General features: G+C 38.6%; 1 protein-coding gene across 1 annotated transcript; it reads right to left on the minus strand.

Annotated features, from left to right (window-relative positions):
• Positions 1–3532: 3532 nt before the first annotated feature.
• On the minus strand, positions 3533–15233 carry LOC101164958 (kinesin-like protein KIF2A). Its single transcript, XM_023961115.2, has 9 exons — positions 15197–15233; positions 15045–15134; positions 14842–14904; positions 9741–9832; positions 9513–9655; positions 9201–9414; positions 9009–9119; positions 6948–7161; positions 3533–4578 (listed from the first exon to the last, which is right to left on the minus strand). The coding sequence occupies exons 1-8, from the start codon at positions 15231–15233 to the stop codon at positions 7084–7086; spliced, it is 828 nt and encodes a 275-aa protein (XP_023816883.2). The 3' UTR covers positions 3533–4578; positions 6948–7083.
• Positions 15234–16307: the final 1074 nt, after the last annotated feature.

Consider the following 16307-nt stretch of genomic DNA (forward strand, 5'->3'; position numbering starts at 1 on the left):
CTGTAGTTCAGATGGGCGAAAACATCTTGGGCTAAATGGAGAGAATACAATTGAATTAAAATTAGAGAAGATCAACACTTTTCAAATGTAAAAATAATACCTCTTTGTATCTTCAAAATTATTTTATTCTGGCTCTACAGTTAAAAAGAAATACTAAAAAATTCAGAGACCAAGCATTAAGATTGTCCCCTAACCTGCAAGAGCATATATTTATTACTTTGGAGATCTTCTGCCACTTGTTGTGAAATCTCCCATTGTCTGCCACTAATAGAAAGTATTAGTGTTTAAGTCAGTAAACCTTGGCTGTGTCCAAATTCCCACCCTAATCCCAAACTACTAAAACCTATATAGTGCGGCACTAGATAGTTCCCATGATTTAAAAGCAATTCGGACACCCATGCTCACTAATTTTCTCTTTCGGGTGTTGTTCATATGGCACTTGACAAGAAAACAGAATGGCGCATTACTGCCACCACCTGGTCTGGAGGCAAACTAAATATTATATATATATTATAAATATTAACCTGGCGGTTTTCCTGTTTGCAATAATTCGATTGTTTTTTGTGAGATCAATCCGAAAATGAGCAGATATGCAGCACGGGGCAGCAAGGAGGAGAAGCAGACGTCTCACAGCGGCAAGGAGGAGAAGCAGACGTCTCAGATTCAGAAGTTTTCCTCTGGCTGCCCTAGCCAGTGTTGAGGTGAAAAGGGGTTCCATAATATTTTCTATGATCTTTTCATTATGCATTACAGGGGTTCTATTATATTTTCTATGTTCTTGTTATTATGCATATAATATGAACAACTTGTGAGTTACACTTCAGCATTTGGGGTTACGCCATCTGCTGGGCAAGAGTTTTACATTCTTTTTCAACACTGGATTATGAGTTGTATAGTCTAAATACATGTGAGTTCAGAGTAAGTCAAACCATATCAGCCTTCAACACAAAGTATTCTATATCAGTTTATTTAGAAAAAAGATTTACACCATACTTGTTTTAAACAAAAATACTTTCATTTTTCAAACTTAATATGAAACTCCTAAAACCCAGCCAAAAGCACATGAGATTTTCCAGCATTCAAAAATAATTTATAAACTAAAATGTAAGACATCAGAATAAATAGAAACTTTCCAAAAATGAGATTTAATTTCCAAAATGAAATCATTAATGTTCTATTTTACAGGGTCTTCCGCGTCTCTACTGCCTTGCCAACATAAAGGTGTCTGTCCTGGTCCTCTACGCTGACGGTCAGTCCGACACAAGACCAGATTTTCACTTGGCCCGCAGGACCATCGAGCATCTGGTGGAGCAGCTTTGGGTTCCTCACAATCTGGGGTGGGCGCAGGAGACTGAGGTCCTGGTGTTCGTTTTTTGGCACATCTTACCGTGTTGTAGCCAGGGCCTTTGACATGCCACGGTCCACTGTGAGTGACATTGTCCACAGGACGGCGGACCGCATCCTGCCTGCTGATGCAAAGGGTCATCCGGCTTCCCAGTATTAACTGCCATTAGTGGCCATTGGTTTTAAGCAGCTTGCTGGGTTTGCTGCCTTCCAAGAGGTCGTCGGGAGCATTGATGGCTGCCACATAAGAATTAAGGCCCCAAAACATTATTTAATCACACTGCTGACACCCTACAGGGAACCCCTGAGGATTGCGGTTGAGGCCCTGTGGTGGAGAGAGCATTTGGGATGATGAAGACAAGGTGGAGAGCAATATTTCCTGTCAGCTCCAACTGTTCCACAAATGGTTCTAGAAGACCATGAGTATTGTTAAGATGTACACAAAAGTGTTAAATATAAGATGAAACTGTAAATATTTACCTTTGATGTTTATGATTGTTAATGTTATTTGAGATTGTTAAAAATGGCTCAGGTTTAAATAATACATGTAATTAATTTCTGTTCATGCATTTATTAAAATAATTGGAAAAATAAGAACAACAACAATGTTACATTTTTTCAATAGTCTTTTATAGTAATCTTAACAGTCTCTCCTGTCGCTCTTCCTCCCTTCTGGCTCTTTCCTGCTCTCTGCTCTGCCTTTTCTAGCAGACTGAATAGGCTGCCTCGCCGTGGCCTCTTAGCTGGCGGGGGCTCCTCCTCATCTTCCCCTGCCTGCTCCTGCTGTTGTTGCACTGAGGCAGAGGATGTGGAAGGGTTCTCCCAGGATAAGGCATGGAGGCCTCACTGATGCCCTGCTGCCTATTGCCTCATTCATCAAGGAGAACCACTTCCACAAAGCTGCTGAAGGTTCCCCTGCCTCAGTACCACTGCATGGACATGTCTAGGCCTTCATTTCTTCACAAACCTTATATGTTGTCTTTAGCTTTTTCCATTTCTTTGCTGCTCTGGCTGGACTTGTCATTTATGTCAGCCCCATTTCATGTGTCACTGCTGTAAATACAAGGGAACAACAAAAACCTTTACCCCAAATGATGACAGTTTAATGATAAATGAATACAAATCTGAGCTGTAATCATCTTACTCCCATCCGGCATCTAAAGCGAATCTTTTGCCTGAAAACTATCTATACTAGCTATCTTTCTCCATCCGCAGGCGGATCAATCTCTCAACATCTTTGTCTGTCCCTATATATGTTAACACATTTAAAAGATGTGTTCATAACTTATGACTGTGATTAAAACTCGTCCTTTTTAGATGTACTGCCTACTGCGTTTGTTTTTAGCCTTCGACGCTAATTAGCGTTAGTTATAGCATTACCGAAATTGATACGTTTCAAAATAATGTAGGTTGTCGAGGAATATAACATATTACACGTCATATAATATATATACAAATATATACTTGAGAACAGATACTTAATTCTTAACATACTTACATTTATAAGTCACCTTCGCCCCACCGTCCGCCACTTTCGGATAGATCAAACGCAATGCATTGTGGTCTATAGTTGCTAATGTAGTGAGCATCGATCCAGACTGGTTTTTCGCAGAGACTTGTGGGAAATTTCTACTGCACTCGATTTTGGAACTGTAGATTCAGACACCCTTACAAAATGGCGACCGTACTATATAGTGCACTATATAGGGGTTAGGGCGGTAATTCGGACACAGGGCTTATTTTAAAGCTGCTCCAAATCAGAATGTAGACTTACATGGGTCTTTCCACTTCCTGTCTAAGCAAAGCAAGTAGCCACACCCCCTTCAAAAATAGATCGCACCAAAGGTTGGCAGTAAACCTATGCAAGAAAAACGCAATAAATAAATTGTGCACATACCTTTAGCATGTGAAGAGGTTTTGAAGATTCTCCCTCTGGAAAAACTAACGCATACCCTTCATGACAATATTGAAGAGTTTAAAAAAACAATCTGGCAACCAATTATGGATGCCGCTGGTGATGAAGGCTTTTTTCTTTAACCTGCTGCCTTTTTATGTTGTGATGTTAAAAAGAAAATATGGGTTTGTAAACATCTTGATGTCCCCTTTTTTTCATGATTTCCTATGTTTTCACTACCCAAAATAAAGTGCGACAATTTCAGTCTTATTTAAAAAAAACTCACATACAATATTATCCACCAAAAATTGGTTTTATTAACTATAAACACATGCAGGACAACAATGCAAATCTAATCAACAAATGGAAAAAAATACATAGTGTATAGATGGATAAGTTCAATTCAGAGCTAGAAAATAGAAACTCTAATTTATGAGTTATGCATATAAACAAAACAACAAAGAAATCAACAAAATGTTCCTAAAATACTTGCATTTTGTTCATTTTTCTAGCTCAGTTCCAGTGGTTTAGTTTCGCTATCTGCTCCTAGTCCACGGCAGCCAGAATAGTCCCTGGATGACTGTAAAGTTACCTTTGTTAAACTTTCTTCTTCATTGCACTCTCTTGTTTCTCTCATTTCAATCTTGAATCCAACAAACTCAGTGAACAACAAGAGACGGTCTTAATCGTTTGAGTGGCTCTGTAGAGGTGCCAATGATGCCATCCATACCAACAACGGTAAAACAACCGTTCCATTCATTTTTTCAGAAGTTCACCAGCAGCACATTGCATCATTAACCCAAAAGATTTCCTTTTAGAAAAAACAGAACTTACTGACTTCAAAATAAAAGCATACATTGTTCTTTAAGATTAAATTATAACATCGCTGGCAATAAACTATAAACATGTCACATAAATGGCGCTAACAATGACAAAGACAAAACATATTATTTAAACCCATTTACAATTTTTTTCTCAACAGGTTGTAACATACATTTTGACATCATATAGTACATTGCACATCATGAAGGGGTTACATTTAATTTATTATTCTATTAAAACTAATAGAGTTGGGGTTTGAACTAACCCATTAACTTCTGAGAATAATTCAACAAGTCTGGAAGTACCAACTCAATGTTGTATGAGGGCTGTTTCATTGCCTCAATAAAATCATTTCCCCTCTTGAAGTAAAAATAAATCATTATTAAAGCTGTTTTGCTTTAAAAAGTTGCAAAGTACAACAACAACAAAAGAATACCTTAAAGCTCAGCACAGACTTTCTCCTTCAGTTCTGTGACATTGGATATGGCGTCATACACGATGGTGTCTAAAGGAAGTTTCTGCAACACAAAAATAAATAAAAATATAAATGATTTTTTATTATTTATTTTAGTTATTATTTTTATTATTATGAAAGACAGGATGTCCACTGTTTTGTCTGAGTCATTGATGGGTTTTTGCCTATGCTGAAAGTTCTCTTTCGGAAAATGAGTGTAGTGTCTGTGGTACGGTTGAGCAAAGACATTGCCTCCTGACAAGCATCTCCTTCCAGCTGCTCCTCAACTACAACAGATCTCTGGAATTTAGGGCCCCATGAAGAAAAGAACACACACACTTTAAAGAAATTAAGTCTTAGTTGCTGATCAGATATGTAAATATTTTAAAAAATAATGTAACTACAGTAATTCCAAGAAAATGTTCATGAAATCTAGTTAGTGGAAAGCTGCTTCCTAATGTCAGACATACAAACTACCGTATTTTCCGGACTATAAGTCGCTGCGGAGTATAAGTCGCACCAGCCCAAAAATGCATTATAAAGTAGAAAAAAACACAGATAAGTCGAACTGGACTATAAGTCGCATTTTGACGGGAAATTTATTTGACAAAATCTGAGACCAAGATATAATAACTTGCACAAACTGATATAACACAATCATAGCAGACTGTTTGTCTCATAATTTCACAGTATTTCTCTCATACTTATTTATTTATTCCTTTCATGAAGCATCATTGGCCAACTAATACTCTGTTTTCATCCTGTATTTGTAGAAACAATTGTCATTTTTATTGCATTTCTGAATCTATGAAATCATTGGAAAATAGAATATTATGTTTTTAGCCTTCAAGATCTTACTGTAAAAAAAGGTTTGCTGATTCTCTGAGTCACTTAACATACTCTTAACACTTAACATACCTCATACATCAAATTGACCCAGGAACATCATCTCTGTTCCTCACAAATGAACATAACAGGAGGGTTAACAATGTATTTATTTCAATTTATTTCTAATATAAGTCGCTGCGAAGTATAAGTCGCACCTAGAGCTATGACGGTGTCGAATTTTTGATCACCGCGGTGATGAACCACCAGGCACCCCCCCCCCCCCCCCCCCCCCCAAAAAAAACCCCCCACAAAATCCCCCGGCGGCCGCATCGGAAATAAATACAATTACAACGTACTATTCTTTGTTAACAAATAACAGTAACACCTACATATCTAACTTGTGAACTAACTATAGGTGTGGTAGATTGACTGTGTGTGTGAGCGTGGAGTGTCTTGTGTAGGAATAGTAGGTAGGTGCGCACACGTGTGTTGGGGGTGTGTGTTGATTCTTCTGCAGCGGACCGCTCTGGAGCTGCACGCAAGTTTCACCTGTTCTCTCTGGTACAGACATCTTATTCAAATATTATGTATTGACCAGTAATAAGCAGACTGCAGACACTGTCACCTTTCCGGTAGCCGTGAAGCCTAACTAACACCCATGAAGAACGCGGGGCAGGAGGCTCCACCTTTGTTTATACAGACACGTAACGTTACGCTGCAAAAAATAGTTCCCAAACAAAACATGTAGTGATATTCATGGAAATCTAACAGTTCATGTTTGGTGTTACAGAGTGAAGGAGAACAGTAATACCACCCCCCCCCCCCCCCCCCCCTCCAACACAAAATCCTCTGGTGGGTGGCAGTGTCGCGCACTTAAGAACGCACGCAGCTTGTAATGGAAATGAATACAATGGAAATTAATAATTAGAAAGCAGTAAATTTGTTGTATTTCCTTGCGAGACGGAAACTTCTGTTGTAGAGTGAGGATGTGTGCTTCTGAAAGCGCGCGCCTGTTTGTGTAACTGTAAAAGGAGCCGCGTGTCACGTGCAGCGCAGAGGCAGACAGTGAGAGCGCGCACCTACGAGAGAGAGTGACAGGCGCGGTGGGAGAAAAGGAGACAACAGTCTGAAAGAAAGAAGGAAAGTCTGAACACAGGACTAGCAGAAAAAGGAAATTATCAGCAAAGATGAATGCGTTTAATGAAATCAATCATGCACCATATGCAAAAAGTAAAAAAAAAAAAGTGCGGTGATGCGATCATCACCGCGGTGATGCAGTTATCGTCACAGCCCTAGTCGCACCCCTTGCAAAACTATGAAAAAAGGGCGACTTATGGTCCGGAAAATACGGTACTTATGTGAAAGAGGTGACAGCATACAAACCTAAAACCTTCTGTTTTCTTCTACTACACCAGCTGACATAATGTAACCAGTTTGTAAATGTATTACCTCCCACTTGAGAAATGCCAGTGAGGCTATTTGAAGGGGTAGATTCTCATCTAATCTTTCTCTGGATTGTCTTAAGACGCCAAGAAATGTATACTGTACTGCTCGCAGCATTATAGACATGTCCATAGACATGTTGGAAAGAAAAAGAAAAACTACCTTGATGGCGCGAAGGCTGCAGTTGATTTCTGCAGTCTCAACCAGAGTGCTGTGGTCACTGCAGTTGACATCCGTTCCACGCTCATTGCCAGCAAGATCGACCAATGAGAATTTGCCATGTGAGGTTTTGGGACAATCATTGCGCCGCAGCACAATCTGGAGGAAGGCATGGGAGCGTGAGGATTTGGCATTGACTGACGTCTGGTCTGATGTTCTGAGAAAACATAAAAAGAGGGCAGAAGCATAATTTCAAGTTTTACAAATTTAAACTTTTTTTTTTTTTTTTTACATTTGAAACCGTTAGAAAATAGTCTATTCTACTGTAGGTCTTGTGAGCATTGGAGAAAAAGAGTATTGTCTGTCATGTGGATGCAAGAAACGACAGATGTCCAAGACGCCATAGGTAGAGAGGAAAGACTGAAAGCGGAAGCGGCTTTGGGTATTGCGTATCCTGGTTTAATAGAGGATCTATCCATTTCTGGATTCAAACACAAGTTTAAGTCTCCACCCATAATGAGAACATGGGAATTTGAACATGGCAGTCGTTCAAAATTACGAGAAAGAAATTTCGATTGTCAATGTTTGGAGCGTATATATTAGCTAGAGTGACCTTGGGTAAACCTATATATAGGTATAGAGTAAACCTGTGACTATTACATATCTACCATTGGGATCAGCTAAGACTGAGGAGGGGGGAAAGAGATATTCTTATTTATTAATATTGCAACTCCCTTCGCCTGAAAAGTCTAATGAAATAGCTGTCCAACCCAACCACCTCTCAAGTGGGCATTGTCTACATTTTTGAGGTGCATTTCCTGAACAAATGCTATTCCTGTACCCATTTTCTTTAAGTGAGTGAGAGCTTTTTTCCTTTGACATTCCAGGTTACAATATCAACAGAACAAGCCATTAAGGCCTAAATATATTTAGATAAGAAAAAAAAAGGATACCATAACAGTAAGCACAGTGATTAGTCGAGGTACAGTCATAAATGCATATTTTGGCTGAGATGATGAAAGCAGAGATAAACCTTTGGTTCAATGTTGACAGCAAGGAATTAAAAACCATACTCCCCCCTCCCCCGAAACCCTAAAACGACCTGGTGATACTAGCTGTTAGAACAAACAGCACACCTACCCTATCAAAATGCAAAACTTCCACACTAAATCTAAACCCTTCTATGCCCTGATTTAAAATTAAAATAAAGAGATACCTGAAAGAATGCAACACCATGACTTGCAAATATTTCTGAAATATGTATACAATACCTTAAAAAATAAATATAAAATAGAAAATTTGTCCCAAATAGAAAATAAAACATTCATGGTAACACGCAAAGTATTCTGGTAATAATGAGTACGAAGAAAAATAAATAATAATAAAAATAAAAAACCAAGTGGCCGGAAAGCCAAAAACAAACTCACAACATGATCCAGATCAAGAGGGACACGCTAGGGGGCAGTCATTAATATAAACCGCTGTGTGGCTGAAAAAGCCTAAATCACGATTTAAAAGTGAACAAAGTTTTATACTTCACCCATGTTCAAATTATTTAATTAGTCCGTCTTGTGATCCTTCCCAAACTTTTCAGCCTCCAGCACCGAACTGATGCTCTGCCGCGTCCCATCATGTTTAGTGATGCGGAGCCGCACTGGGTAAAGCAGCAAGGCTCTCAATCCCATCCGATACAGTTCGGACATCACTGATCTGTACTCCTTCCTTTGGCCAACAACTTCAGGGATGTAGTCCTCATAGATGTGAAAGGGTTTATCCAAGTATTTCAGCTCTCTTCTCTTCCTGGTCTCCCTAATCAGCAGCTCTTTGTTTTGGTGCATGTGAAAACAAAGGATGACCGGCCCCAGGCTTCTAGCAAAGTGAAACTTTCTAGAGTTCAGCTTCAACCTTGCATCCCTAATTCTTGTTAAAATTAAAGTGAGACAACTTGCACAACTAAATTAAAAGATATATTTTTTATCACACTGTATTTCCATAGTTCTTAATTTTGTTCAAGCAGACCAAACGATTTCTAGAGGTTATCATATTTATTATGCCAATGCTCACCATGCAAGTTCTGGACTTCTCCCCAATGAAGGAATCCTTCAGCACTTTGGTTAGAGTGCTTGTTCTGAAAGGAATGTGATTACTGTTCATTCCCAGTGAGTGAATGCACTCCTATAGGAAACAACATTGGTTTAGTGAACATGTTAAGTGGAACATGTTAAGTAAATTGTTGGAAAGAAAAAGAAAAACTACCTTGATAGCGAGTAGGCTGCAGTTGATTTCTGCAGTCTCAACCAGAGTGCTGTGGTCACTGCAGTTGACATCCGTTCCACGCTCATTGCCAGCAAGATCGACCAATGAGAATTTGCCATGTGAGGTTTTGGGACGATCATTGCGCCGCACCACAATCTGGAGGAAGGCGTGGGAGCGTGAGGATTTGGCATTGACTGACGTCTGGTCTGATGTTCTGAGAAAACATAAAAAGAGGGCAGAAGCATAATTTCAAGTTTTACAAATTTAAACATGTTTTTTTTTTTTTTTTTACATTTGAAATCAGCTAAATACCTGCATGCACAGCCTGTCTGTAAACCCTTGATGAGATCTTCTGGTGTGGACACACAGACCTCCTCCAGTCCAACCACCTGAACCTGCTGACAGCCATCCTCCAAAACCTGGAGTTGGGTCTTTTTGTTCAGCAAATCATACACCTGTATGTAATAAGATATACCTTGCTGGAGTTTACTACGAATATAAAATGCAAAACATAGTTATGGAAAAAGTACTTTTTCCTACTTTTCCATTGTAGATCTCAAAGAAACTGACATAGACAGACGAATCCAGATAAGCAAAGTTCCTGTAGTTCAGATGGGCGAAAACATCTTGGGCTAAATGGAGAGAATACAATTTTATTGAAATGAGAGAAGATCAACACTTTTCAAATGTCAAAATAATAGGCGGCGGCATCTTCTCAGGTTCATTCTCCTTTTTCGTACGGTGGCCCAGAAGGGTCACAACACAACACATTAACTTTATACACAACACACTAACTTTACACACAACACACTAACTTTACACACAACACACTAACTTTACACACAACACATTAACTTAACACACAACACATTAACTTAACACACAACACATTAACTCACAACACAACACAATAACTCACAACACAACACAATAACTCACAACACAACACAATAACTCACAACACAACACATTAACTCACAACACAACACATTAACTCACAACACAATAACTCACAACACAACACATTAACTCACAACACAACACATTAACTCATGGCCCAGAAGGGTCACAACACAACACATTAACTTACCTCACAACACATTAACTCACAACGGAAGTAAAGCAGCAATTGAAGTGCTTTTATTCTGAAATTTCTACTGGGCTGAGCAGCTAACTACCTAACAGAAAGTAATGTCACAGTGAGCTGTGGAGGGAGCATGTTATTGCTACAAGAGAAGCTAGCAGCAGTGTTGCCAGAAACTTTGTCTTTACTATGGTTCTCGTTCCTCTAAACACACACAATATGAACGCACACTCCTCCCTCCGCTCTGACATCCCCCTCTGTCGCTGCACGCGCGCTCCTCTCCTTTTTTCGCTCCGTCCTGTGTGTGCGTGTGTGTTGGGGACTGCACGTGCCTGTGTGAGAGGACGGAGCGGAAAAAAGGAGAGGAGAGGAGCGCGCGTGCAGCGACAGAGGGGGGTGTCAGAGCGGAGGGAGGAGTGTGCGTTCATATTGTGTGTGTTTAGAGCAGTGTTTTTCAACCAGTGTGCCGCGGCACACTAGTGTGCCGTGAGAGATGGTCAAGTGTGCCGTTGGAAATTGCCCTCATTAACTGATCTAAAAGCAATTACCATCTCCATGATTTCAGCTCTCTGTTCATCCAAACAGGCCCTGATAAAACACTGAGGAGTTAGGAATATAAAAGATCATAAAATACTTTTTCTTTGTGTTTATTTTATTCAGTGATGAAAGTCAGGCAAGGAAAAAATCCCTGAACTTTTCTTTGAGCGATATGGCGGGCACAGAGCGAAATTTTGGAAAAATACGTGGTCTTAGATGCATTCTGGTGCATTCTGGCAACTAGTTATTCACTTCTTTATCAAGAAACTAAGACTAATTGGAGCATCATGATTTGTCATTCAAACCCCTAGTTTGACTCTCCATTAAGGACTTGCTGGTCCTAAAAAAGAATTTGGAAAATTGCTCAAAGTAACACAATCCTACAATCTACGCTTTTCCTTAAAGCTGCAAAACATACAATTGCTAAAATATAGTAACATCAAAGCCCCAAATGGCAAAAAGAACACCAGTAACTATTATATTCTATGAAAATACCTCAGTTATTTATACATTATTTCTGCTTTAGAAATGACTGATGTACAACATCCACTTGCACTGTTTTCTCAAACTATAACTACATCAAAATATGGGATCTGCTTTAAACTATAATTCTATAACATAATACATCAATTCTTTAACACCAATACTAAGTAATCTGGGAAATATCAAAACAAACATACAAACTAAACTAAACATTGTAAACATTATTTTTTAAGGGAGTGTGGGTCCAAACCATCAAATACTTATAATTAATGTCAACTATACTGAACTAAATCATGGTAATTAGGAAATACAAATAAATTAGATAAAGAAATGTATTCAAAATAAAAACTGAAACTCAAAACTAAAATTGAAATTATTTCAAAATGTGGTTTTGAGATTATTTTACACAAAAAAGTATTTGACCTACACTACCTTAAAAATCTTTTTTTTCCAGCCAAGACCACTTCAATTTGTTTTTTATCGTCTTCTCACAACTGAGGTCGTGACCACGCTCAATAATGACGATGCCTGCCATTATTTTAACACAAATTTGATCGCAAACTCTTCAGATGTGTTTGTGAAAATTTAGCGTGGGTCCGCCAGTTTTGGTCTCTAGGGAAGCGAGTCACGCTGACCACGTGGTGCAGACAGAGCCAATCAGACCCGTCGACGCATCCGAAAGCTACTAAAACGTCCCGTCATTGGTCAATTAGGCCGGGAAGACGAGAGATGGCCACGACCATAGAGGAAGCGATCTGCGGAGAAATATAGAAAATAAAGCTAAAATTAGCTGATTTCAGACCATTTTTTGATCCGGAAAGCGATTTGTCCGTAGAGATCAGGTCTTTATTTCCCGGAAAGTACGTTCGGTTTGCTCAAAAACCCGGATTTCCGGGAATTCCCGGAAGACTTTCATCACTGTTTATTTTATTAAAGACATTTTGATAAGGTACCGCGATTCAGCTGCACCTTCGGCTGTATTTTGGAAACGACCCGTCCCTTTAACTGTCTCCACCAATCATTCTTGAAGGCTTAATCACATGTCATCAGTCTGACCAATCAGAAGTGGTTAAAGTCTTCACTTCCTTGTCTCGATTTAGTTCGTAAAGTCGCTCAGTTCTAAAAAAAATAGCAGCTAAAGCTCGTCTTTAGCGGTGTAGCTTCCCACAGAATCCGGTATCAGACCGTGGAACAAGTGAACAAAACAATGAAGCTCCGAAAACCGATCTCCGGCCGTTTTATGCACTACATCTCCCATGATGCATTGGGTTGTGAGAGTGACAGCGCATACGGAGATCTGTTGTTAAACGTCTTGAAACCAACGAACACACATCAAACTGTTTTTAAATCTTCTAACTTATCTTTTATTGCATCTTTTAGAAAAAAAACAGCTGCAGTTTCCAGCTTTTTCTGCAACAATTATCTCAAAAATGCACGTGAGTTTGTGGAGGGGCTGTAGATCAATACAGAGTATGAGTTTCTCCTTTTTTTTTAATTTTTGGATGCTGGTGTGCCGCGGGATTTTTTTTAAGGTTAAAGTGTGCCGTGGCTCCGAAAAGGTTGAAAAACACTGGTTTAGAGGAAGGAGAACTGTAGTAAAGACAAAGTTTCTGGCAACACTGCTGCTAGCTTCTCTTGTAGCAATAACATGCTCCCTCCACAGCTCACTGTGACATTACTTTCTGTTAGGTAGTTAGCTGCTCAGCCCAGTAGAAATTTCAGAATAAAAGCACTTCAATTGCTGCTTTACTTCCGTTGTGAGTTAGTGTGTTGTGAGGTAAGTTAATGTATTGTGTTGTGACCCTTCTGGGCCATGAGTTAATGTGTTGTGTTGTGTTGTGAGTTAATGTGTTGTGTTGTGAGTTAATGTGTTGTGTTGTGAGTTAATGTGTTGTGTTGTGAGTTAATGTGTAGTGTTGTGAGTTTATGTGTTGTGTTGTGAGTTAATGTGTTGTGTGTTAAGTTAATGTGTTGTGTTGTGAGTTAATGTGTTGTGTTGTGAGTTAATGTGTTGTGTTGTGAGTTAATGTGTTGTGTTGTGAGTTAATGTGTTGTGTTGTGAGTTAATGTGTTGTGTTGTGAGTTAATGTGTTGTGTTGTGAGTTAATGTGTTGTGTTGTGAGTTATTGTGTTGTGTTGGGAGTTAATGTGTTGTGTTGGGAGTTAATGTGTTGTGTGTTAAGTTAATGTGTTGTGTTGTGAGTTATTGTGTAGTGTTGTGAGTTTATGTGTTGTGTTGTGAGTTAATGTGTTGTGTGTTAAGTTAATGTGTTGTGTTGTGAGTTAATGTGTTGTGTTGTGAGTTAATGTGTTGTGTTGTGAGTTAATGTGTTGTGTTGTGAGTTAATGTGTTGTGTTGTGAGTTAATGTGTTGTGTTGTGAGTTAATGTGTTGTGTTGTGAGTTAATGTGTTGTGTTGTGAGTTATTGTGTTGTGTTGGGAGTTAATGTGTTGTGTTGGGAGTTAATGTGTTGTGTTGGGAGTTAATGTGTTGTGTTGGGAGTTAATGTGTTGTGTTGTGAGTTAATGTGTTGTGTGTTAAGTTAATGTGTTGTGTGTAAAGTTAATGTGTTGTGTTGTGAGTTAATGTGTTGTGTTGTGAGTTAATGTGTTGTGTTGTGAGTTAATGTGTTGTGTTGTGAGTTAATGTGTTGTGTTGTGAGTTAATGTGTTGTGTTGTGAGTTGTTATGTTGTGTTGTGAGTTAATGTGTTGTGTTGTGAGTTAATGTGTTGTGTTGTGAGTTAATGTGTTGTGTTGTGAGTTAATGTGTTGTGTTGTGAGTTATTGTGTTGTGTTGTGAGTTATTGTGTTGTGTTGTGAGTTAATGTGTTGTGTTGTGAGTTAATGTGCTGTGTTGTGAGTTGTTGTGTTGTGAGTTAATGTGTTGTGTGTTAAGTTAATGTGTTGTGTGTAAAGTTAATGTGTTGTGTGTAAAGTTAATGTGTTGTGTTGTGAGTTAATGTGTTGTGTTGTGAGTTAATGTGTTGTGTTGTGAGTTAATGTGTTGTGTTGTGAGTTAATGTGTTGTGTGTTAAGTTAATGTGTTGTGTGTAAAGTTAATGTGTTGTGTTGTGAGTTAATGTGTTGTGTTGTGAGTTAATGTGTTGTGTTGTGAGTTATTGTGTTGTGTTGTGAGTTATTGTGTTGTGTTGTGAGTTAATGTGTTGTGTTGTGAGTTAATGTGTTGTGTTGTGAGTTAATGTGTTGTGTGTTAAGTTAATGTGTTGTGTGTAAAGTTAATGTGTTGTGTTGTGAGTTAATGTGTTGTGTTGTGAGTTAATGTGTTGTGTTGTGAGTTATTGTGTTGTGTTGTGAGTTAATGTGTTGTGTTGTGAGTTAATGTGTTGTGTTGTGAGTTAATGTGTTGTGAGTTAATGTGTTGTGAGTTAATGTGTTGTGTGTTAAGTTAATGTGTTGTGTGTAAAGTTAGTGTGTTGTGTGTAAAGTTAGTGTGTTGTGTATAAAGTTAGTGTGTTGTGTATAAAGTTAATGTGTTGTGTTGTGACCCTTCTGGGCCACCGTATTTTCGACTCACGTAGAAAAGGCACCGATGGCGCCGGTTTGGCATCATTCCCTCTGCGGTGCTGTTTAGGAGCTGCTGTACAAAAAGAAACAGATAAATAATAATAAATACATCAACATGAAAAGAGATTAATATAACAAATGTCTGCCATTGAGATGCATCACATTTACTGTACAGACTCCATTTTTTTAAGGTTTAAAAAGTTTGATACTAACCAGAACCAGAAACTTTGATTGGTTGGCGGGTTAAGATCCGGATGAATGGTCTCAGGGTGAGCTGAGGAAGACTGCTGGATGTGCTGCATGCTGTAGGGAAATGATTCAAATATAGTAAAGCTTTGTTCTCCAAACAAGCCCAGGTTTCACACCAAGCAGGTAGAAATATGACACGATCATAAAATACATTTTTGGTTTGTTTTTTACTTTAATAAGAAGAACTATATAGTTACTACAGACATCAGAATTTAATTTTAAACCGTTTTAATTTGCCCTGTGCCTATATATTGCTATAAAGGGGAAAAAAAGGGTTAGAAACGGATTAATCCTGTCTTTTATTTGACTCAACTCAATCACCAGCCTCTAATAACTGTTATCACAATTTTGCAGAGCTTGATAAAGCAATTGCTCAGCTGATTTTATCTAGAGGCATCATAATAATCATAAACACTGAGGAAGATCATCTGCTAGCACAGAGAAAGCTAATAGTTGTGAGCAGCACTCCCTTAGTTGGTGAGAAAAAATATATATCTACATACAGGAGGAAGGTGCAGGAATACTTGAAAAATGAAGTTGTCGTTCATACTTCTACAAAAGTGACAGATGTTCCTGGTTCCTAATATCTAAATAGCTACTAAACTTTTCTTATCTTTGATTGTGAATAACATTCCTCTTTTCAACATAAACATGATTCTAAACTTACTTTGTCAGTAGCAGCAGTGGGAGGCTCAGCAGCTTCTTTGTTGGCAGCATTGAGTTGACACACAAACTCTGGATTGAGTGGACACATTTCACGTATGTCAATCTAAAAATAAGAAAAAGACAACATTTAACTGGCAGAAACTAGAGGGGGGCGCAGGCCGCCAGCAGTTCTGTCTCAACTCGGAGTCGTTACAACATAGACTAGAGGGAAATATGAACCTACCACCATCACTGCGACTGATTTGGATAAACAGTCCCACATGTTTTCTGGACAGATTATCCTCCATCATACTATAGTGATATCATACTTCCACTTTCTTGAATTACGCTTTCTAATTTATTTTAAAAAATATTGCCTGAAGACAAAACTCACTAACGAGCTCTCTTTTCCAACAACTTTCAAGATTTGAAACTGTGCCGTAGCAATTTTTCCTTTTTCTGATTGGCTGCCGTCGTGGAAATGTTCCATTAATTTGTCATTTCCTAATTAATAAAAATGTATATTTTTCGAAGCAGACGGTGCATGTGTTCTTCTGTTAGCTGGTCTAACCCGGAAGTTAC

This window comes from Oryzias latipes, assembly GCF_053564925.1.
Source record: "Oryzias latipes strain Hd-rR chromosome 1 unlocalized genomic scaffold, Olatipes_Hd-rR_3.1 chr1_Y".
Taxonomy (NCBI): Eukaryota; Metazoa; Chordata; class Actinopteri; order Beloniformes; family Adrianichthyidae; genus Oryzias; species Oryzias latipes.

Coding starts and splice junctions, on each gene's coding strand:
- LOC101164958 (XM_023961115.2), bottom strand. CDS start 15,233: ATGTATTTTATGATCGTGTCATATTTCTACCTGCTTG. Junction 9,656..9,740: donor TTGAGATCTACAATGGAAAA/GTAGGAAAAAGT, acceptor TATTACATACAG/GTGTATGATTTGCTGAACAA. Junction 7,162..9,008: donor AGAAGTCCAGAACTTGCATG/GTGAGCATTGGC, acceptor ATGTTTTCTCAG/AACATCAGACCAGACGTCAG.